Here is a 24,256-nt window from a genome sequence, read left to right as displayed (position 1 = left end):
TATTTCTTGGAAACCCAGCTTTTTATGCTTGTGGGCACCATTCATGGTCAGGCAATTGGGGCAATATGGAGGGCATCTTAGGGCCACCCTCAGCCACTTGGCACAAACCCCCACCTTAGACTGCCACCTGCTGGACAATTTGTGGAATAATCCAGGCAAGGCACAAGCGCAAAGTTCTATGGAGAGCCAGTTTGGTGTAGTGGTTAAGTGTGCGGACTCTTATCTGGGAGAACCGGGTTTGATTCCCCACTCCTCCACTTGAACCTGCTAGCATGGCCTTGGGTCAGCCATAGCTCTGGCAGAGGTTGTCCTTGAAAGGGCAGCTGCTGTGAGAGCCCTCTCCAGCCCCACCTACCTCACAGGGTGTCTGTTGTGGGAGAGGAAGGTAAAGGAGACTGAGCCACTCTGAGACTCTTCGGAGTGGAGGGCGGGATATTAATTCTTCTTATGTACCACCTCCACCACTCTGGCCACAGAGGCACTTTTTACTGCACCTCTTTCTTCGGCCCACCAAAACATCCCTCATGAGTGAAGTTTCTGAGAATGGCTTTTGTAGGTGGGGCAAGGACTCTCCTGCTTTCTTGGATCTCAAGTTGCCTGACCTACAGAAACCACTTCATCTGGGCCTCTGGGAATGTTGAAACACAGGGTAAAAAAAGGATGAAAGACTGGGGCAGGGCAGACTTTTGCCCTTTTGTAATAATAGCAGGCAGGAGCAGCCCCAAACAGTCTGTTTAACAGAGAACTGAATCATACATTGCTCTTTGTACAAACTGTACTTAATGCAAACATGTATGCCTGACCATGAATGGTGACCACAAGTATAAATAGCTGGATTTCCAAGAAATAAACATGGGTGGAGGACGGACCCCTGTAATACCTTCCTAATCACCATTTCCATGTTCATTTTCTTTAATGATGGCCAATGGAAAATGCATACATGATTGCAATGGATATTTGCCTGGACCACCATTCAACATGCTAACTGACTCAGCGGTCGAGGATCTACTTGGCATGCAGAAAGTCCCAGGTTCAATCCCCAGCATCTCCAGTTAAAAGGACCAGGCAGTAGGTGACATGAAAGACCTCCACCTGAGACCCTGGAGAGCCACTGCTGGTCTGAATAGACAATACTGACCTTGATGTACCAATGGTCTGATTCTGTATAAGGCAGCTTCATGTGTGTTCATGTGCACATTCAATGCTTGCAGAGTAAGTTCTGTGGCTCAGGCAGATTTTGTTTAAAAAGGTAAAAGGAGTCCTCTGTGCAAGCACCAGTCGTTTCCAACTCGGGGGTGACATCACATCATGACGTTTTCACAGATTTTTAATGGAGTGGTTTGCCATTGCCTTCCCCAGTCATCTACACTTTCCCCCCAGCAAGCTGGGTACTCATTTTACCGACTTTGCAAAGATGGAAGGCTAAGTCAACCTTGATCCGGCTACCTGAACCCAGCTTCCGCCGGGATCAAACTCAGGTCATGAGCAGAGAGTTCAGACTGCAGTACTGCAGTTTTACCACTCTGCGCCACGGGGCGACTTTTGTTTAAAGGATCCTAAAAACTCAAGTAGATGCTTTTATTGTTGTGACGACTTTTAAGCCTTATAAAAAACCAGGACTGCTGGGTTTATAGTTTAAAGCTGGTTATAGTGTATTGGACTTGGTTTTATTGTTTTATTTTATATTATAAATATCCTTGAAATCCTTTGACCATTGATGCATTTCCTTTTTTTTTTTTAAATCAGTTTTTAAGATTAATGTTTCTACCTGACACATTTAAAAAACAACAAGGAACCCAATCTAGTGGAAAACCTCTCTTGCATAAGCCCCATCCAAAGGAACAGGAGCAGTTTCCCATTTGATTTAATAGTATCTCCAGGATAAGTTCTTGCTCAATTGTGCCCACAGGTGAAAATTCAGAGATGAAGGCAACAGGGAATTCTGGGAGAAGTCTGTATTGCTGGCCTGGAGAGGACCCAAACCCATCCTGTCCTGCCTCTATTCTGAAGGAAGGCTCTGTCTAGGAGGTATAGCCAGCCTCTCAGTTGCACTGCAAAGCAAACAGCCCCATCAGGGTGAAGCCAGTTAGCCAGAATGGTCCCAGGGCCTTTCATCAAATCTGCTGATCTTACCTGTCATGATACATAAGCATGTTGACAATATCTTTAAAGAGATCTGGCTGCTTGGGAGAGAAGAAGCCGCTGCTCATCTGGTCAATAGCCTGCTTGAGCTCTGGGATGTGGTCGTAGTAATCCTTGGCACAGTATCTGTGGGGAGAAACAGAGGCCATTTAGCATTAGCAGACAGGTGAATGGCACCTACATCTGTCCCATGACGGTCCCCCTTGCTTCTCTTCCCCACCTACGCCACCCCCATCCAATGCAGGTAACCCTCTGCACCAATTGGAGTTATACCTCGCCCTTTACTACCCAAAGGAGCCTCAGAGCAGCTTACAATCTCCTTTCCCTTCCCCTCCCCACAAAAGGCACCCTGTGAGGTAGGTGGGGCTGAGAGAGCTCTCCCAGAACAGCTCTAAGAGAACTTGTGGCTGACTAAAGGTCACATCAGCAGGTGCAAGTGGAGGAGTGGGGAATCAAACCCAATTGTCCCAAATAAGTGTCCGCACACTTAACCACTACAAACTGGCTCTCAGTGTTTGCCCATTATCTTTCAACAAATTAAAATGACCATATTGTACAAACATTCTTTGTGTAATGATTCACAGGAAAATTACAGAATATGCTCATCTAAGATGGTCATTTTACCATCTTTCTATATTGTTTTTCTAGCTTCTGCTTAGACAGTTGAACACCTAGCTCATCCTCTAGGCAAAGGATATTTAATTTCCAAAGCGTATTTAACTCTCTAAGCAATCACTGACAGGACTCGAAGATTTAACCTTTTTCGTGTGGTCTGCACAGCACCTAGCAAACTGTATATATGTGCCTACCCCCAGAGACAGGACAGCCAAAGAGGTTGGAAGGAGATGGGGCAGAAGTCCTGGTGACCTAGAACCTGTGGGATTATTCCGACCCTCTCTAGCACCTACCCCTTCCTGTCCAGCTCTTCCACATCTTCCACCTGCATGCCGAAAATGAAGAAGTTCTCTTCTCTGGCTTCCTCAGCCATCTCCACATTGGCTCCATCCATGGTGCCAATCGTGAGTGCTCCATTCAGCATAAATTTCATGTTCCCGGTACCGGAAGCTTCTGTGCCAGCTGTGGAAATCTGCTCAGAGAGGTCGGCCGCTGGAACCACTGCAAAAGAGGCAGAAGCAAAGACTTATTATACCATCTAACTGGCCTCCCAGCACTGACTGCCATCTTGATTGCTAAAATCGGGCCAATAGAGTTGACATTTTTTGGATACCTAAGCTGTGACAAGTATGATCTAATTTATCTATCCACACCATCCATGCTGCCTTAAGTTAATTCTGAGCTAATGGCTTAACGGTTTAACATTTTTAATCGGTGTTAATTGTTTGACTGTTCTATTGCTTATTTATTTGATTGTTATATTGTTGGTTTTTAATTGTTCTATCATGTTGGAATCTGCCTTGAGCCCACCATGAGAAAGGGCGGAATATAAATTTATGGAAACAAATAAATAAAAATAAATGGGGGAAGCCTCTGGACACTGCAACTGCCAAAGGGTCACAGACACAACACAGCCCAACTCACCTTTTTCCGCCAGCGAGACACGGTAATTTTCCAAGAAGATGACCTTGAGTCGATCACCAACAATGGGGTCATTGTTGACGATGTCTCCAATGGATGTGATGAGCTTGATGATCATCTTGGCCATGTGATACCCAGGGGCAGCCTACAGGGAGGGAAGAGGGACACATAAGGGTATCCACAATTGTCATGGTAACTGTGGTGGCAAAGTCCTCCCAGTTCTTCCATGCACACTCACTCCCGGCTCCCTTGATTAACCGTCCTCATCCCAACAACAAGCCCCACAGCCACAACCCCCTTTAACCCATCACCCCCCTGCTTCTCACTTTGCCTCCAATCATGATTGTCCGGGGCACAAAATGTTTGTTTGGTTCTCTCCTGATCCCTGCAAGGACGGGCGGGGTAAGGGGCAGAGAGAGAACACAAAAGAGGGAAAGAAGAGTTAGAATGGTTTGCCTAGTATCCTCCTCCCCAGTTTCATGGCGCAAAGATGGACCAAGTATCAACCCAGTGAACCTCCTTGTGTTGGGGGTAGTAGACCAATGATCGCTCGTTTCCCCATTCTGGTAGCAGGAGGTGTAAAAGAAGGCATGAGAGAAGGACATGCTGCACAGCGGGTCCATCACTACCCTGTTTTGGAGTACGAGCAGGTAAGAGAGACAAAGAGACTAATGCCTCTGTCTTTTATTCTACACCTTCTGGACCCCTTTGGAAATTGTAGTGCAGTCAATCAGAACCCCACAGAGGGCAAGATGCAATTAAGCGGCTGCCGCTTGATAACCATGAACCCAGTGGGGTCACAAAGGAGATGGTGGAAGATCAGGGATTGGGGAAGGGGGCAGCAGGACAGGGCTTCAGGTCTGGCAGAGGAAACAGACGGCACTCACGGTTGTAGAAGGTGATGATGTGAAGACAGTTCAGCAGCTGCCTCTTGTACTCATGGATTCTCTTCACCTGGATGTCAAAGAGCGAGTTGGGGTTGATCTTCACCTTGTACTCTTTCTCCAGCAAGGCAGCAAACTTCAGCTTGTTCTCCTGGGGAGGGGGAGGAGGGAAAGGGAGTAACAGAATTACAAACAGAGGACATCTTTTGGCAGAGAGAGAAAGAGACCCTATGCTCGGAATTCTGTCACATATATATAAGAAGTCCTAAAATGTTTTTTCTGGTTGTTGGTACCATATTTTTTCCTGTCAAGTTTCACATATAGGGTGTGATAAAAACTGGGAGGAGGGAAGTACCACCCCCCCATCCTAGTTCTCTGACTGCCTGAAAACCATGACACTCCTTTTCCCTTGGAGAATTACTGAGTTCCAAATTTGAACACTTCCAGGAAATGCTGTTGACAAATTTCTTGCCTAGGCTGTTATTTTAGTCCATTATGTTTTTTAAAAAATGTGTTTTATCTACTTAGCTTTATTGCTTTGTGGTTTTAGTATTACCTTAACCAGGATAAAGAAAGCCTAATATGTTACATAAAACTAGGCCCAAATTCAGGCCCTGCCATGTGAAAGGCTGTCAGCTCCATTTGTTTTCTTACTCTCACTCAGCATTCCCTCTAAGCTGAGTTAATGTGATCTAGCTCACAGTTTTTTAGCCTCCACTCACACATTTTTGTCTTGGTTCAGGAAGGATGGCCGCAGAGCAAACTAACTTATACAGTAGCCAAATTGCTCACTGACAACTTTAATGCCAGTAGCTCATGAAGCAGAATTTTTGCTCACCAAGACTCCACAGCTTAGAGGGAGCACTGCTGTGCTAAGTGCTTTACAGAGTAAAGGGCATCGCTGTCCCAGATGGGCCTTAGATGGAGTAGTGTAAAAAAGTCAGGAATGGGTAACTGAAATGGTATGAAAAAGTAGAGAGTAGTCCATTGCAGCAGAGCAACAAGTAAGGCAAAAAAAGATGATCCAGGAGGGCTCCTATGAAGAAAGCTGGCTTTGCCTGCAACAGGCTGACCTGGATGCGGAAATGGCATGAAGGCTTCCTGGCCTTCCTCCTCTCCCTCACCTGCTTGACTTTTGCTATGTCCCGGATGAAGCCCTCGTCTTCCACATAGTTCAGCAGTTTCTTCAGCTGATCCAAATCTGCGATGTACTCCTCTCCAATGCGCTGGAGAAAGCAGGAAGAAAGAGTCAGGATGGGTAAGGGTATGGATGTGCATTCTCCAATCAGATGTGGGACATTTGGAAAAATACGGGTGACTAAGGAGCACAAAGCAGCCCCAGGGCGCAAAGAGGTAAAGCTGCAGTACTGAAGTCCACACTCTCTGCTTATGACCTGAGTTTGATCCCAGCAGAAGCTGGGTTCAGGTAGCTGGCCCAAGGGGACTCAACCTTCCACCCTTTCGAGGTCAGTAAAATGAGTACCCAGCTTGCTGGGGGGAAAGTGTAGATGACTGGGGAAGGCAATGGCAAACCACCCCATAAAAAGTCGGCCATAAAAACATTGTGATGTGATGTCACCCCAGAGACGGAAACGACTGGTGCTTGCACAGGGGACTACCTTTACCTTTTTAAGGAGCACAAGGATTCTGTATATTGTTTCCTACCAACATTGCCTTCGCCCATCCTCTCTATTTGAACAATAAAGTTAGATGCTTATTCTGAGCTGTAGAAAATCTACATTTGATGGTAGGGAATGTGTCTGGTCATAATTAAGGGTGCCACTGAACATGACTGTATGAAATCTGCCTGCTGCTGAATCAGACTGTTGGGTCTATGAAGGTCAGTATTGTCTAGTGGCCAGTTTTGCCAGGGATCCTGGTGAGTTTTTCTGCTATCTTCTGACCGTGAAGCAGGGGTCACTGGATGTGTGGGGGGGAGGTACTTGTGAATTTCCTGCATTGTGCAAGGGGTGGGACTAGATGACCCTGGAGGTCCCTTCCCACGAAGGTTGTTTTCGCACTCACCTCCAGCCGGCGCGACCTCCCTCTTCACCGCGCAGGATCTGCGCGGATTTCGTACTAAATGCCGCGGAGCAGCCTTTTGCGCCGGAAACGCCCGTCGCAAAAGCTGCGCAAACGCCAAACTGCTTTTTGGCGATTTACGTTTGAGCGGCTTTTGCGACTGGCGTTTCCGGTGCAAAAGGCTGCTCCGCGGCATTTAGTGCGAAATCCGCGCAGATCCTGCGCGGTGAAGAGGGGGGTCGCGCCGGCTGGAGGTGAGTGTGAAAACGACCTGAATGATTCTATCCTCAGACTGGCAGCAACTCTCCAGAGTCTCAGGTGGAGTTCTTTCTGATCACCTACTATCTGATCCCTTTATCTGGAGATGCTGAGGATTGAACCTGGGATGTTCTGCATCCCAATCAGAGGCTCTGCCACTGAGCTACAGCCTCTCCCCATGCACAGACTGCCTTTCGAACATGACACAGAATAGCAATGTCCAGCATCTCAGATTTGATAACAGGACACCCCGGCAAGAGGTAATAACATAAACTAAATTTATCACACCAAAACTAAATTTCACACAAATGCAACATGCAAGCACAAAATTAATTTGTTGTTCATATTCTACATGGAGGGTCATAGGAAAAAAAAAACCTTTAAACCAATGAACCATTATTAAAATCAATACATTTTCAACTTTGTTTTTTGTTTTTTTAATTTGAAGCCAGCAGCATCTTTCACTGAGGACAAAAATTACTTGTAAGAGAATACAGATTCCTAATTGTTGCAAGCAAACTAAAATTAGGAGAAATTGCTTGAGAATGTTTTCTCCCAGCAGTTCTTTCTGCTGTAGGCTTCAGTTAATGTCCACAAACAAAGCTCTGATCTAAATGAGAACGAAGCCCTGCAGGCAACCACCAGCTATGGGCCAAACTAAACATTACTGGGGAACTCTCTAAAAACAGTCCTGTTTCATTTGACACTCTGTTGCTGGACTCCACATTATCAGCATCCCATCCAAGTGCCCCTGTTCCCCACCGCAACGCACATATAGTCTCACCTCAGCAATGATCTCGGCCAGTCCTGGGTTGCATAAAACGAGCCAACGACGTGGGGTGATGCCATTGGTTTTATTCTGGAACTTGTGAGGCTCAAACTCATAGAAGTCTTTAAACCTGGAAAGGGAATGGGGGGAGAGCAGAATATCAATAGAACAGAAAGAGAAATGAAATGAGAAAAACTTGCAGCAGAAGAAGTGAGAACAAAAAACATAGGACCAAAAAGTCCAAAGAGCGGAAGGATGAGGACATTTAAAGGGATAGATGAGAGGTCATTGCTGGGTATTCATGAGGGGTGAAGCAATGTTACAGAAGGAAAATGAGGAATAAATTCTGTTACTAAAGGCATGCATTTCTGCTATGCAGTGCAAAAATACCATCCTTTTAAACATCGTGGTATTTAATAGCTTAAAAAGGTGCTTGCTTCGAGTTTAAAAGGATCAGGTAGCAGGGGCTATGAAAGACCCCCGCTGAGATGTTGAAGACCTACTGCCACTCAGAGCAGAGCAGACAAAACTGGCTTTCGTAGGCCAATGGTCTGACAAGGTAGAAGGTAACTTCTTATGCAACATAGAAGAAGAATTGCAGATTTATACCCCGCCCTTCTCTCTGAATCAGAGACTCAGAGCAGCTCACAATCTCCTTTACCTTCCTCGCCCACAACAGACAGCCTGTGAGGTGGGTGGGGCTGGAGAGGGCTCTCACAGCAGCTGCCCTTTCAAGGACAACCTCTGCCAGAGCTGTGGCTGACCCAATGCCATGCTAGCAGGTGCAAGTGGAGGAGTGGGGAATCAAACCTGGTTCTCCCAGATAAGAGTCCGCACACTTAACCACTACACCAAACTGGCAGGAAGAAGGGTCAGGAAGCAGATCCAGATTGGCACACGAGTGCACAGGGAGGGTACTTACACAGTGGCCTTCAAAATCTCCGAATGGATACGAGCCACTCCGTTGACAGCATGGGAGCCCACGATGCAGAGGTGGGCCATGTTGATGCGCTTGATGCTGCCCTCCTCTACCATGGACATGCGCCGTAACCGGTCAAGGTCTCCAGGGAACTTGGCATAGACTTTCTGCAAGAAAGAGGGATCCCCAGACCAAAGCAAGCTATTCATCACTATAAATACAAAACATCAAGCACTGGACTGCAAGTGTTCAGGTTTCTTTCCCCCTGCTTCCTGTAACTAGATTCTAAACATCCTTCCCAGCTTTGGGGCCCATACCCAGGGGATTGTGACTACTATTACCTTGGCCTCCAACCCTGGATCCCCAGGGAATTCATACTTACATCAAGGAATCGCTGATTGATTTCATAGATGATTTCCAGATGACGTGGCAGGAGGGTCTCAAGGAGGTGGACAGGCCAGCGCTCCAGTGCTTCTGGCAGTACAGTGTGGTTAGTGTAGGCACAGGTCCGCACTGTGACATCCCAGGCCTAGTGGGGAAAGAATGGGACACACAGAAGGTCTCAGAGACCCTTTCCTGGCACAAAGTCAGATTACAGTTCTCGAACTATGTGATTTTACACATATGAAGCTGCCTTATACTGAATCAGACCCTTGGTCCATCAAAGTCAGTATTGTCTTCTCAGACTGGCAGCGGCTCTCCAGGGTCTCAAGCTGAGGTTTTTCACACCATTTTGCCTGGACCCTTTTTTGGAGATGCCGGGGATTGAACCTGGGACCTTCTGCTTACCAAGCAGATGCTCTACCACTGAGCCACCGTCCCTCCCCTACACAGATTTTACTCTGATTCTTACATGGCTATGTTAACAGGTTGGCTATGTTTTATTGGTGATTTGATGTGTCTGCTGTTCCATTTGTATCTTACTGTGTTATTATTGCTTTTAAATTGCTGCCTTGAAAGTATTTTTACGCAAATAAATACACATTTATGAAAATTGGTGCAAAATGGAATCTTCTGCCGGGAAATCTGGGTGCCTTTGTAACGGAAGACTGCTTTAAAAGCAGTTTTAACTCTCAGGGTTTATTCCCTGACCCACCCCAAGAAAAGTATGGTCAGGTGGAACATGCAATAAAAGTTCCCAACCCCAAACTAAAACCCCCAGGGTCCCTTGGAGATAGGGAATACCCATCGTGAAAATAGAAGTTAATTCTGAATTTTTTTTATATTCTTTTTTTTATTCCATTTGTATCCTGCCCTCCTCGCCAAGGCGGGCTTAGGGCGGCTCACATAGACAAGCATGTGCATGGGTAAATGCAATAATACATTAAAACCATAAACCATAGAATAATATATAAAACATAAAACACCTAAAAATATTTCGGCGCTATAATCTTAGTTTCCGATTCTCTGTAAGTCAATCTTAATTTGTCTTCTCCACAACTGCTGTACAGCAGATTTCAAGGGATGGTTCATGTGTTACCTAGGACTGTAGTGGCCAGCAGTCTAGTCTACAAATGCCTGGCGGAAGAGTGCCGTCTTACAGCCCTGCGGAACTATATGAGCTCTCGCAGGGCCCTGACCTTTTCCGGCAACTCATGCCACCAGCATGGAGCCACTACAGAGAAGACTCTGGCTTTAGTTGTCATGAGCCTGGCCTCCTTAGGGCCAGGGATTGTAAGTAGATTTTGTGATCGAAACCAAAGTGCTCTCCGGGGAACATATGGAGAAAGGCGGTCCCTAAGGTATGCAGGCCCCTGGCCATATAGGGCCTTAAAGGGGGCTGTGTGTGTGAATATGGTGTGGGTGTAAATTAACATTCTTTTTTAAAAGGATGGTTCAAATTTAGCGTAGAAATTTGTTTAATTGTTAAAGATGTAACCTTTTAATTGTTAAAGATATATTATCACCAATATTAGGAAAGCTCTTGTCTAGTCTTTTAAAGATTTATTCCAGAACACTATAATAATGTTCTATTATCTGCTTCTATATTTGAAACATGCATTTTTACTAATACAGTTGATTTTACTTCTTGTATGTAACTATTCATAATACTGAATAATTTACAATGAAATTTTCTCCTACCCCTTTTTCTCTTCTTTATCTGACTTTTTTTTAGATTTTTAAAAAACTAATCCCCAAATGCCCAGCTGAAGTTTCCTTCTAAAAACTTCATAGTAGCTCAAGATGGTATTGAATGCATTTCTGTCAGGTCAGCAATCACTAGCATTGAGTATGCAAATGACACAAATAGACACACACAGGCTGCAACCCTAAGAACAATTTCCTGGGAGTAAGAGACCCACCGGGACTTCAGAGCAGAGCTAACGGCCTCCTTCCAGAGTTGCCTTTGAGCCTGCTGGAAACAGGGCCTCACCCCCAAACCTGGCTTTCATTCCCGGGCTCATTATGGAACAGTGCTAGCAGCCCCCACTTTTCTATCACTGAAGGGCTGGAGTTCCGAGGGGCCAGCCTAGAACCCCAGAACCACCTCCTCTGGGAATTCAGCACAGCCTCACCTTGTCCCATTCTAGTTTCTCAATATCGACCAAGACTCTCATAAGTTCTGGGATGGCCAGTGAAGGGTGGGTGTCGTTGAGCTGAATAGCAACCTGGAAGAGACAGAAAATATAACCAGAGGGGGTGCAAATATTCACGAAAGCAGGCCCAGGCTCCACAGCTGATAGTCTCTGAGCCTCCTTTCACACTTCCAGGAATCCCATTTTACAGTCAGAGGAACTGAGGCCAGAGAGAAGGCTCTTCGCTTAATACCACATAAGGACCAGCCTGAGATAGAAATACAGTGTGTTGATATGTTTGTTTATTGCTTTATTTATAGTATGCAAGGGTTTCTTCCCCTAGCCTTGTATGTCATTTTGGGTCCCTTGGGGGGGGGGGGGGACGGGATCTAAATATTTAAACAAACAAACAAATAAGAAAGTCCAAGATAAAATTTGAGACATGAAGCTCCGGTCTCCACCCATTTCACCACACACTTTCTGAGACAACCTGCAGGGGGGGGGGGGGGGGGGGCTGGACATCTCCCAGAATTGCAGCTGATCTCCAGACTACACACTTATCATTCGTTAAGACATTTATTCCACTTCTCCTGGACAAAATGGCTGCTTTGGAAATTCATCCATATGAATTTATACCCTACTGAAGTCACTCCCCCTCCTAAACCTCACCGTCCCAGGCTCCACCCTCAGGTATTTCTGAGCCCAGATTTGCAACCCTGCTCTCTCTCTCAACACAAACTTACATCAGCAGCCATGGTTCCCTTACCACTGTTCAGGGAATGTATATATGGCTGGATCCTCTGTTCCCCACTGCCCTTGAACAGCAAACTCACCCTTGGAACACTGACTAGTAAATTCTCTGCCCCCCTGCCTAGCAGGGCACCAACAGTACCTTTTCTGGGAAGGCATCAAAAGAGGTGCGGACAGGATCACGGCAGCCAAACTTGGAGGACTTGAAGCGGCGGATGATGTCTTGAAGGGTGGCGGCCACAACAAAGTACTCCTGTTTCAGACGCAGCTCTTTGCCCTCGAAGAACTGCAGGGGAAGAAGGAGGGGGAGACTTAGAACGCCAAAGACAAAGTCCATACTCCAGGAGGGAGACAGCAGAGGAGGGGGTTGTAGAAAAAGCCCTGCAGGAACTCATTTGCATATAAGGCCACACCCCCTGACATCACCCTTGTTTCACACAAGGCTTCTTTTGTAGAAAAAGGCCAGCAGGAACTCATTTGCATATTAGATCACGTCCCCTAACACCAAGCCAGCCAAAACTGTGTTCCTGTGCATTCCTGCTCAAAAGAAACCCTGCATAGCACCTTAGAAACCAACAAGATTGGGGGCGGGGCATAATAGTCGTCACAGCTCCATTTGTCAATTCTGACAACTGGAATTCTGACTCTTGAAAGTTTCCTCTCTGAAATAATTTGAATATTTATTTTTCTGTCAAAGGCACAGCTGAATTCTGATAACCCTGTAGGATTTCCAAGGTAAGGGGCATTCGGAGGTGGCTTGCCATTGCCTGCCTCCGCATAGCAACCCTTGGAGGTCTCCTATCCAAATACTTGCCAGGGCCGGTTCTGCTTCGTTTCTGAGATGGAACAAGATCAAACTAGCCTGGGCTATCCAGGTCAGGGAATCCAGGTCTAAGGTGCAACTGGATTCTAATCTAGCTCTTCCACAGCAGATGAACACATTTATCTTACTTAAACAAATGTTCTTTAACAGAACTCCAAAAACAAAAGCCACATAATTATCCTCCTTTATTAAGTCCAACCAAAACACCACAACACACTCTGCAGGCTTTAGAGTTCCCCAGAACATTTCACCATTCAGATGTGCAATCTGATACTGAACAGCCACGTGCTGTACCCACAGAAGTCAAGAAACAGACAAACAGACTTTAAGGTCATCACCAGAAAGATCTGTTCCCCTCTGCTTTAAACGAGTAAACATAAAAATTCCAGCCTCGGAAGAGTTCTGAAGAACTTAAAAGCTTGCACAATCTCTTATGCTACTTTGATTGGTCTTATTTACATGGCTGCTTCCTCATTTTTGGAGGCAGGGGCCTTACTATGGGCCAGTGTGGCCACCATCTCTTTCCTGAGGCACCAAAAGGTATGTTTTCCTATTCTCTTCTCTCAAATTGGATTTTGAAGGGTACTTTAAAAAAATGTTACTTCTTAACTACTGTTAAAAACCTAGCACTCCAACACTTCATGTCCTTGTGTTTTGTTCTATGACCTTTAAATCTAATATCACACTTAATCAAAAATTAGGTGGTGGTTGTTTTCTAAATTACACTAGAATATAAATGAGAAGTTCCACCTGCAAAATCTTTCCAGCTATAAGAAGCAGCTGGTTTGCTTCAAGGGCAGGCCAAGGTATTCCTCAGTGGGGGGGGGGGGGGAATCTAAAAGGAGATCTCAGACTGGGAGCCACTGAGCTTGGCTCTTCACTCAACACAGGAGGAAGGAGGAAGGCTCAGAACACTCCTTGCTGAACAGAGAACCTGGGTCCTCCTACAAATGGACCTTGAGCTTGTTTGGAGGTTCTAGCAGGGGAGCACAGCTATCATATACCCTTGACAGAAGAACGGTATACTCCTTCTATCTGGGATGGTCATCCTCTTCCACCGAGTGTGCAGCTTCGGGAGGGATACACATGGAGCGATGAGGAAGGTAGGGGGCACCCGTCTAGCCAGCCAGATCAGCCAAATCAACCCTGGCGATCAATGGGGTGACAGATGTCGCAGCCAAACCACCCTCACATCCTGGTTCAAATTCCCACCCTGCCATGAAGCTTGTTGGGTGAGCTGGACCAGCCACTTTTGCTCAACCTAATCTACCTCACATGGTTGTTCTGAGGAGAAAAAGATAAGGCAGAGAAGCATATACACCCCCCTGAGATCTTTGGAGGAAGGGAAGGATGAAAGCAAGAGAAAGGAGCCACAGTGGGCATCCATCTGTGCGATCTGAAACTCTCACATTCACATGGAAGCAGCCAAGTCCAAAACTAGGGTTGTACAGGATAGATCTGCAGGAGTCTAAAACATCCTGAAATGTCAAGAGAGACGGCAATGGCACCTACATTATCATTGGGATACAGCACACGGGAAATGTTCTCTGCCAGGTTTCTGTCCAGCACCGCCTGGATGTAGCCACCAACATTAACTGGGGAGACCAGACAGGGTGGAGGGAGGGAAAAAAGAAAGCAAACAATTGATCAGTGCAATTAACTCAAACCAAAGAGTCATGGCAATCTGCTGTACAGAAGGAGGAAGTGAGGATCCCATGTGTGATTTCCCACTTATCTGTGCACCTCCCAGGAATTGCTATAAGGCCACTACCTGTGCATGGAAGCATGCATCAGCAATTACAGAGAAAAGCATCTGCGTGTGAAGGACTATGGCTGCCCAAAACCCAAACACTCAGTACCCACATTCCAGAGGGAAGCAGCCCCCTTCCAAACCCCTGCCCCACCCACAGCAGAAAGGCCCACTCACAGTCCTTCAGGTTGAATTCGTTGGGGGCCCGGGCAGACCACAACCGCATGGTGTTCACAACATTGTTGCGATACCCGGGGACAGGGGTGTCGTAGGGGAGGGCCAGGACCACCTGCAAGGCAAGGGAGTAGGGGACTCAGTGCCAGCAGCATCAAGGTCAGTCTCAGACCCTCCTGTAGGGCCTGAGCCACTGAATGGCACCTGCACCGGGTCAGGGTTCTCCTTTGCAAATGATAGGAAGAAAGTCCCAGCTCCCTTGTGAGTCCTTCTCCTATAAAAGAGAACATCAGCCTTCCCTCCCACCAGATTGCGTTTAAAGCTGTTTGTCAATGTGTGCTACATCCTCCTACATCTACCTTCAGCTCTAGCTCTGCACAGGCTCCCTGAATCATCTGCAAGATTCTAGTCCTCCCTTTTAAAACATCTCTGCCTCTCTTGCCTAGGACTGCAGCTCCTCCTTTCTATTCACCCATCCAATATCTTGTGCTCTCTGCTTCCCACGAGCCTCTTGCATGCTTCTTTCTCATGCTCCTGGCTCATATCTTCTGCCACACCATGCCCCTTTTCCAGGAACAGTGCAATCCTACACAGAGTCCCACCAGCCTGAGGCTACTGAAATCAATAGGATTAGACTGAACTATCTCTGCGATAGGATTTTACTGCGGAGCGTTCAGGAGCCCCATGGTGCAGAGTAGTAAGCTGCAGAACTGCAATCCAAGCTCTGCTCATGACCTAAATTCAATCCCAGAAGAAGCTGGGTTCAGGTAGTTACTAGCTAGCTCATGGTTGATTAAAACTTCCATCTTTCTGAGGTCGCTAAAATAAGTACCCAGCTTGCTGAGGGTAAAGTGTAAATGACTGGGGAAGGCAATGGCAAACCACCGCCTAAAAAGTCTGCCATGAAAACATTGTGAAAGCAATGTCACCCCAGAGTCAAAAACGACTGGTGTTTGCACAGGGGACTACCTTTACCTTTATGGAGCCTTCAGCCGAAATAGTACCAATCTGGTCCCCTGCAATTTGCAGCCTGACTCTTCAGAGAAATAAAGAGCTGGAAGCGATCTCAAGGCTCACCTAGTCCAACCCTTTGCACAATGCAGGAAATTCACAACTCCCTTCTCCTCTTCCCTGCACGAGTATTCCATTACTTATTTTATGAACACTGCCCACCCCATCCAACAGAGTCTAGGACAGAGATGGCCAAACTTCTTTAATGTAAGAACCACATAGAACCAGATCTTTGAGAGCCACAAGACATGAAGTCAGATATTTGAGGGAGGGAGGGAGGGAGGGAGGGAGGGAGGGAGGAAGGAAGGAAGGAAGGAAGGAAGGAAGGAAGGAAGGAAGGAAGGAAGGAAGGAAGGAAGGAAGGAAGGAAGGAAGGAAGGAAGGAAGGAAGGAAAATGCATGGGGAGGGGGGAAAGAAAGCAATTTTAACTTTAAATGCATTCTCCAAGATGCTGGCTGGCTTGGCTTGAAGAAGTGATTTAAAGAGACAAATGCCTTCTCTGAGCTGGCTGACAGGATGGTGGGGGCTTCGAGAGCCACACAATATGTGTGAAAGAGCCACATGTGGCTCCCGAGCTGCAGTTTGGCCACCCCTGCTCTAGGAGCTTTTGGAACAGGGCTAATATTAAACAGAAGAAGAAAAAAGGCATGCGCCCCAGCCCTGCTCTACAACCACAAATGTATCATACAGTTTAGGCCTCCCCTCCAAACCCTTACAAGGGTGCATTTGTGCAGAGGTAGGCTAGGCACACCAAATACCAGCATACCCAATTTGCAAGAAGTCATCATCCCTGTGACTGAGTGAGCACACAAGCACACACCCCACACCCACCCATCACCACTGCATCAATAACCTCACCAGACCTCTGGCTCACCTGTGTGTCAGCCCATTTCACCCCATCTGGGCCATGCTGTACGTGCCCATAGAAATGAACAGGGATCATATACTCAGGGCGCGCCTTTTCCCAGGGGTTGCCATAACGCAGCCAGTCGTCTGCCTCCTCCAGCTGCCAGCCCCCACAAATCTTCTGGTTGAAGATCCCAAATTCGTACCGGATCCCATAGCCATACGAAGCAAGGCCCAGAGTTGCCATCGAATCCAGGAAGCAAGCTGTACAGAAACAGCGGGAAGAGGCTTAGAGGAAATGGGACCAGACCGACTCTGGGGCTTGCAACGGGAGCGCTAGGTCTCAAAAGGGAGGGCAGTAGTTCTGGGGCACTAACAAAGAAGCAAGGGATCTAAGGACACCCCCCCCCAAAAAAAAATCCCTTGCAACATTACAAGGGCAGAACTGTCCAGATAACACACCGCTGAATGGGGGAGGGGGGAAATGTCTTGGACTTCAGGTACTTAAACAGGTCAAACCAGGTCTCTGAGGCAGAGCCTGCATCAGCATACCCTGAAGTTGGGCAGGTAAGTGTCAAGGCCCAGGTCTTCTGGAGCAGCCTTCTGCCACCTTTCCCCACTGTCCCACCTCCCATGCTGTCCATCTGCTTGTTATAAGCTCTCTCAACCCCCATATCCCTCTCTTCCCATGCAGAACTGCAGGGGGAAGGGTGGGAGAAACATTCACAGCACTGGTGCTCCCAGCTGGACAGTTGGGGAAGGGTTTAGGAGCACTGGGAGGGTTGGCAAATGAATGAGGGGGTAAGGGAAGGGTGCATGAGTGGGCAGAAAGGGAGGAAAATGCAGGAAGCTGCAAGTGGGGGGCACGGGGCAGAAGAGGGGGCCTCTGGAGACTTTCTGTCCAGGATCTAATGAAACCTGGAACCGGCTCTGCCCTGAACCTCTGCCACTCTCCCACAAACATGAAGCTACCTTCTCCTGAATCAGACCATCGGTCCATCAAGGCCAGTATTGTCTACTCAGACTGGCAGCAGCTCTCCAGGGCCTCAGGCAGAGAGGTCTTCAGCATCACCTCTGGCCTGTTCCTTTCAACTGGAGATGCCGGGGATTGAACCTGGGACCTTCTGCAGGTCAAAGCAGATGCCCAACCGCTGAGCCATGGCTCCTCCCCTAACAGTTCCAAACCCTTAGCTTCAGAGTCCTACTCTCATTTGCCATGAATGACACCATGCATGTGCGCTAGCTCAAGATCATTAAATGGGGGCACGTTTGGGGCAGCAGGAGAGAGAAAGAGTGACCAGGTGGCCAAGCCATGCAGTTCCAAAACTTCAACTAGGAAACAATCTGTGTGGGCCTTGAGAACTCAAGCTAAGCCTACATTGAAGGGTGGGTAAATTCTGAGGCTAAATGAGAACCACCAGCCAGCCCCTTCATGTTTTTCTGCAGCTGCACACCTGCCAGACGCCCAAGTCCTCCGTTGCCCAGACCGGCATCTTCCTCAATCTCTTGCAGTTCCTCCATATCCAGGCCTAACTGTGGGGCAAAAAGGAGAGGGAAGGCACAAGATTGGCACGTGCTGGGCAACAGGGCCAGTTCTACACCCAAGCCATACAAGCAACTGCCTGGGACGATGTATGGAGAAGTGCAGAAATGCACTTTGGGAGCTCAGATCCCGCTAGCCCTCCAGTGGCATATGTAGTGACAGGTGTCACCTCCAGGAAACACGCTGCTTCCATCCAGGCCTCAAATGTGCCCCTAAAGCAAAGCCAATCAGCACTGGTGCAAGAGACAGTGACGTGTGTCCCTTGCTTAGGGTGAGAAGTACTCTAAACCAGCCCTGGTGCAGAACCATTTTTAAAAAGAAAAGGAAAAGAAGCTGAGAGAAACACACATTGTCCCAGCCTCAGGGTCCCACCACCCCATCCTTTCCCCCCTCCAGCCCTGGCCGAGCCCCAAACCTGGTAAACAGCTTCATCGCAGGCATTCTGCAAGCCCAAGTTGACCATGGTGTTCTGTAATGTGCGGCCCATGTAGAACTCCAAGGAAAGGTAATAGATCCGCTGTGAGGAAGGATTATTGAGTTAGCAGAGTTAGCTTAAGAGACATGCCACCGCCCCCCCCCCCCCAATAGACCTAGAAGTAGAATCATAGAATCAGAGTTGGAAGGGACCTCCAGGATCATCTAGTCCAGGGGTGGCCAATGGTAGCTCTCCAGATGTTTTTGCCTACAACTCCCATCAGCCCCAGCCAGCATGACCAATGGCTGGGGCTGATGGAAGTTGTAGGCAAAAAACATCTGGAGAGCTACCGTTGGCCACCCTGATCTAGTCCAACCTCCTGCACAATGCAGGAAAGGAAGGAAGGAAGGAAGGAAGGAAGGAAGGAAGGAAGGAAGGAAGGAAGGAAGGAAGGAAGGAAGGAAGGAAGGAAGGAAGGAAGGACAAAGATCTGAGATGGGGAATTCCTCTGCTTGTGCTACATGCCTCAGTGTATCTCTTGGATGATATGTTTTCAAGTCATTTTCAAACCTATTGTTCCGAAGGCCAACAAACTTCTCTATCACAGATCTTGTTCTAAAATACAACATGCTTTCTGACTGCTAATTCTGATGACTGCTGGGGAACAAAAAGAGGGGTCTCTGGATCTGGCCCAACTGGCCAAGGGAGGGCAGTCAAACGGATCCTTTGTTTACCCAAGATGCCCCTTCCAAACAGCAAAAAAAAACCCAAAGAAAACCTCGCCAAATGCTGTTCTTAAGTGTAAGGGATTGTGGCTTGTGGCATTTACACCTTCTGAACAAGAAGCTCTGTCCTTGGGGTTTCACCATGCCTTCTACCCCTGCCCCCGAAGTGTCAGTGCCGGCTCCCAAAACCTTGTGACCTCAAGTGCCTTTGGCCTCCCCCTCTCCTCGTAGCCAGGATTAGCAGCTTTAGATTCCAGGTCAGAGGGGCTGAGTCCTAGCACTTTTCACTCTAGAAATCAATCTCTGTTGGAGGAAGGGGGGCTGGTTGTGTTTATTCAGTGGCAAGAGAAAAGCACTCTGCACGTTCTCAAGATCTCCTCACCAAGCACAAATGAAACTCTGTCTACGAGCCCCTAATGGCTAGCAGCATGTACAAAAAAGACAAGAAAGCATTCTGGGGATGAGGAAAGCTGTTTTCTGCAGCACAGAGATATTGTAAGCGGGAGCTCCCCATCAACCATGAGCAGCATCTGGAGCTTCTCCTTTGGCCAAATGACCTTTCCCGGACCAGCAAAGCTGTCTCAGCCCGTCTTGGGTGTGCTGTTGCCACCCGTATCTGGTATCCTTCACCCTTCCCCCCAGGGCCTGCTGACACAGACCTTTTCTTAAATTAAATGGCAAAAGTTCACAGCAAATGTCAAGCTGGGCTAAATTTAAAGAAACATGGAGGATCCTTCCCGGCAACGGTGCAGACTTTTCTGTGCTCTTAACAGGACTGGGAAGTAAAAGGCCAAAGGAAGGCCTGGAGATTTATGCCCTATATACATTTACATCTTTGCTTTTTATTGGGAGGGCTGAATTACAGGTTTGGAACAAGGAATGAAATGAACCAATGGGAGGGGGGATTAGGTAGATCTTTGCACCAAAAAGAATGCGAAGGAAGCTGGGTGGACTTCACTGGTACGAGGCACTTGCTCTGTGGTGCCTTTTATGTGCATTTCAGAGAAACGGAATGTTCTGCACATTTCCCCAACAACTGCCAAAGGGTAACAGAAGTTCTTCTCTTAAATGAGTCTTGATGGGAACTACAAAGCATCCACTCCAGCAAGAATCAGAAATCTGGATGAAGAGAATCAGCGGAGGACAGCTCCCCTCCCAAGGCAAGGAGCAGATAGCGAAAGGCGAAAGGTCTGCGGGCTGGCACTCCTAGGAGTTTGGAAGATTATTGGAATTGTAAGTCACTGCCAGGTTTCCCAGAGTTAGGCAGTGCAGGAAACTGTCATTGGCAATACTTTCTTGACACCAAACTGAATCCAAGCCAGCTTCTGCCCAAAGGTGGGATAGAGCATCACCTCCTGTCGTTCAGTCCTAGCACTGAAGCAGTGAAGTCTGGTGGAACACCAGCTGCTGGAAATGAGAATCCATTCATGAATGACCTCAGATCTTAGCCTCTGATTCCCTCCTGTAAACTGGGGGAGGGGGAGCGTAATTTAATGGTACTGGCCTACCTAACAGGGATGATGGGGAACTATTATTGCATAAAAAGCCCTTTTAATATTTATGCAGTGCTTTGCTTGTAAGTGGCATTTATTAATTATAGCCCCATCGATGAAGCACCCTTGAATGAGCATAATTATTCCCCCCCCCTCCACACTCCATGTCAAGCATCACACAGCTGGGATTAAAGCAAGCGTCTACAGGGACTCTGACTCCCCCCCCCCCCACAGTCACCTCTGGCTTCAAGCCATTGCTTTACAGGTTCACTCCAAGTTCTCTAGGTTTGCAACCCTTGAGAAAAGAGCCCCAAAGAGGAGACAGCAATTTCCCCCTCTGCAGTTGTCTTCGCTGCTTTTGCACCAAGAGAAAACTGCCCAATAATGTGTCCTTCAAAATACAGGTGGGGATGAGTGATATATATCTATCTATAAATTTTTAACAAGGGGCCCCTCTTGTACTATGGGCCTTCCACCCTGATCTGCAGCTGGCAGGAGCCCTCTGCCATCTCCTAGCCTGCCGGGTGGCATCTCAAGCCGCTATTAATATCCACCAACAAGGGCTCTGCTCTCCTCTGCCCCCACCCCCAGCCACCTTCCTGCACAGCCGAGGGTTAGCAACTCCTGCTCGCTCGTCGTGTCCCCACCCCCTCCAGCAAATATATGAGGCTGACTCCTCTCCAGGGCCGATTTTTGTACAAAAGACACAGGCGAGTCTTCTGGATAGGGGTGCGCAAAAGTTGCAGAGGGCTTCCAGAAAGACGCAGCTGCAAGCACCGGAGCTGCAAGCTGCAAAGCCTGGCCGAACCTAGGGTTGCCAACCTCCAGGTGGAGCCTGAAGAACTTCTGAAATTACTCCTGATCTCAAGACGACAGCGATCAGCTCCCCCGGAGAGAAATCGCTGCTCTGGAAGGTGGACTCTATGGCATTGTTATGTCCCTCTCCAAACCCTGCCCAGCCCAAACTCTACACCAAAATTTCCCAAACTGGAGACGGCAATCCTAACTAAAGCTGCACAGATTTGGCCCAAACAAGCGGAAGCAACGACCCAAACAAGCGGAAGGCCGCACAGGGAGGGTCTTGTCAAGGCGAGGGCCATCCTAAAGACACCTCCCATTTAGGAAACCAAAGCTTAGCCAGGGGCTCTGGGAGCTCCTCCCCCGCGGACCCCGCCCCCTGCCTTTGATCACGTCCCGCACCGCCAACAGCCCCTCGGAAAAGTGAGCCACTCGCGCGTCTGCTATTCTGGGGCTTCGGAAGGAGGCAGGGTCCCTGGGAAATCGAGGCCCGGGAGCGAGGGGAGCTGGGCTCGCTTGCGCTGGGCTCCCCTGCCGGCCTGGCCCGCTCACCTTGGGGTCCTTCTCGTAGTAGTGCTGCTGGGTGCGGATCCAGCGGCCGACGAGGTGGTCGCGCACGGTGTGGGCGAGGGCGAAGTAGTAGTCGCGCGGGGTGGCCACATTGCGGTCCTTGACGAGCGTGAAGTGGAGGTGCCGGTTGAAGTTCTTCTTGAGGTCGGTCACGTTCTCCACGCCGGCTAAGCCGCGCACGCTGATCTGCTTCCTCTTCTCGTGGTCCGACAGCGGCCGAGACATCCTGGCGGGCGGGTGGAGCGGAGGGACGGGGCGGACGAGCCTGGCTGGCTGGAGGGAACCGGGGGCGCCGCGAGCTTCACCTCGGCAAGCACCAGCAAATGCGCCCCAAGCCCCTCCCCTCATGCATTATTAAACCAACCGGCTCCTGCATTATTCATGAGCTGGGGGTCTCCCCCCACATCCCGGGACTGAGCACGCCCCCTTGCTTCTGAAGCTCCGCCTACTGGTCCTGGGAATTTCTCTCCTGGGATCACCCAAAGAGCCAAGCCGATTAGCATTGCGTTTCTCTGTTTAGGCTCGCCCACTAGCAATGTAGATCCAGGTGAGTGGCTGTGTTGGTCTGAAACAGCAGAACAAAGCTTGAGTCCAGCGGTGCCTTTAAGTTTTGTTGTATCAGCTTCCATGCATTCGCGTCTTAAAAGTACCACTGGACTCAGACTTTGTTATAGAAATAAGTAAAGTGGAGCTCAAGAAAGATCTGACTGTTGGTGCACAAGAGAAAGCACATGCTCAAACAAACTGGCGGAGAGCCAGTTTGGTGTAGTGGTGAAATGCGCGGACTCTTATCTGGAAGAACCCCACTCCTCCACTTGCACCTGCTGGAATGGCCTTGGGTCAGCCAGAGCTCTGGCAGAGGTTGTCCTTGAAAGGGCAGCTGCTGTGAGAGTCCCCTCAGCCCCACCCACCTGTTGTTGGGGAGGGAGATAAAGGAGATTGTGAGCCGCTCTGAGACTCCTGAGTGGAGAGCGGAATATAAATCCAATGTAGGGTTGCCAAGTCCAATTCAAGAAATATCTGGGGACTTTGGGGGTGGAGCCAGGAGACTTTGGGGGTGGAGCCAGGAGACATTAGGGGTGGAGCCAAGATCAAGGCTGTGACAAGCATAACTGAACTCCAAAGGGAGTTCTGGCCATCACATTTAAAGGGATGGCACTCAATTCCTTCCTTCCATAGGAAATAATGAAGGATAGGGGCACCTTCTTTTGGGGCTCATAGAATTGGACCCCTTGGTCCAATTTTTTTGAAACTTGGGGGGTATTTTGGGGAGAGGCACTAGTTGCTATACTGAAAATTTGGTGCCTCTACCCCAAACAACAGAGCCCCAGATACCCGCAGATTCAATTCTCCATGATTTTCTATGGGAATAAATCTCCCTAGAGAATAATAGAGTTCCCAGCAGACATTTCCCTCCCCTCCCCCCGCTTTCTGATGACCCTGAAGCGGGGGGAGGGCCTCCAAACCGGGGGATTACCCTGCCCCCACCTGGGGATTGGCAACCTTAATCCAATGTCGTCTTCTCTTCTCTATCTTTGTCAGGGCTGGCCCTAGACAGTCTGGCACCCTAGGCAAGGCTAACTTCTGGCGCCCCCCTCCCCCACTGATAATGTCACCGAGTCACATGGGTGCCCAATTTGGTACCCTCAGAAGGCCAGCACCCTAGGCAATCGCTTAGTTTGCCTAGTGGGAGGGCTGCCCTGTCCTTGGTATTTCTGGACAAGCTGCCAAGGCTCTTCAACCTGCAGGCCTGAGCCCTCAGGTCCATCTAGAGTTGCCAGCCTCCAGCTGAGGGCTGGAGATCTCCTGGGGATTACAATAGAGATGAGTTCACTCAGAGAAAATGGCCACTTTGGAAGGTGAACTCTATGGCGTTATACCCCATCCCAAACCATGGGTCCTCAGCCTCCACCCCCAAAATCTCCAGGTATTTTCCAACCCAGAGCTGGCAACCCTAGGTCCATCCTGGAAGCCCATTTCTAGAGTCACCATTTCTGTTGCTGTTTTGAAGCACCTGTTTCCTGCAGTGCATGCACATCATTCTTCTGGCCTTTCTTTGCAAGCATGCTGAGAAGATCCAGAGGCTGGTGCAGCAAGGTCAGTACACATCCTGATGCTTTGCCTTGTGTTTCCTGTCCATGACTCTTCTGTTTCTCTGGCTGCAGATCTAGCCTTGCCAGCGATGAGGCTCATAACTCTGAGTCTCCATCTCCTGTCATGTGACTCTGATGTCAAGTGATTGCGAGTGAGTGGGGTCTCTAGTCTGAAAAGATTAATCTAGCCCAAGCAGGGATGCCAGACTCCTGCTGGG

General features: G+C 48.5%; 1 protein-coding gene across 1 annotated transcript in view; it reads right to left on the bottom strand.

The window, feature by feature from the left end:
• PYGM (glycogen phosphorylase, muscle associated) overlaps positions 1-22,260 on the bottom strand; it is a 234,100-nt gene extending 211,840 nt beyond the window's left edge. The window contains exons 1-17 of the mRNA XM_060252644.1: positions 21,928-22,260; positions 18,360-18,461; positions 17,856-17,934; positions 16,430-16,665; positions 14,547-14,658; positions 14,132-14,214; positions 11,939-12,082; positions 11,047-11,139; positions 8,913-9,059; positions 8,534-8,697; positions 7,627-7,741; positions 5,687-5,788; positions 4,566-4,713; positions 4,005-4,063; positions 3,682-3,823; positions 3,051-3,258; positions 2,134-2,268 (exon numbers count right to left, since the gene is read on the bottom strand). Coding sequence (XP_060108627.1) covers positions 2,134-2,268; positions 3,051-3,258; positions 3,682-3,823; positions 4,005-4,063; positions 4,566-4,713; positions 5,687-5,788; positions 7,627-7,741; positions 8,534-8,697; positions 8,913-9,059; positions 11,047-11,139; positions 11,939-12,082; positions 14,132-14,214; positions 14,547-14,658; positions 16,430-16,665; positions 17,856-17,934; positions 18,360-18,461; positions 21,928-22,170 — 2,312 coding nt within the window. The 5' untranslated portion in view covers positions 22,171-22,260. The remainder of the gene's footprint in view (positions 1-2,133; positions 2,269-3,050; positions 3,259-3,681; positions 3,824-4,004; positions 4,064-4,565; positions 4,714-5,686; positions 5,789-7,626; positions 7,742-8,533; positions 8,698-8,912; positions 9,060-11,046; positions 11,140-11,938; positions 12,083-14,131; positions 14,215-14,546; positions 14,659-16,429; positions 16,666-17,855; positions 17,935-18,359; positions 18,462-21,927) is intronic.
• Positions 22,261-24,256: the final 1,996 nt, after the last annotated feature.

Source organism: Heteronotia binoei, chromosome 1, assembly GCF_032191835.1.
Source record: "Heteronotia binoei isolate CCM8104 ecotype False Entrance Well chromosome 1, APGP_CSIRO_Hbin_v1, whole genome shotgun sequence".
Classification (NCBI taxonomy): Eukaryota; Metazoa; Chordata; class Lepidosauria; order Squamata; family Gekkonidae; genus Heteronotia; species Heteronotia binoei.
The sequence above is the reverse complement of the archived record's forward strand: the minus strand, read 5'-3'. Positions and strand labels throughout refer to the sequence as shown.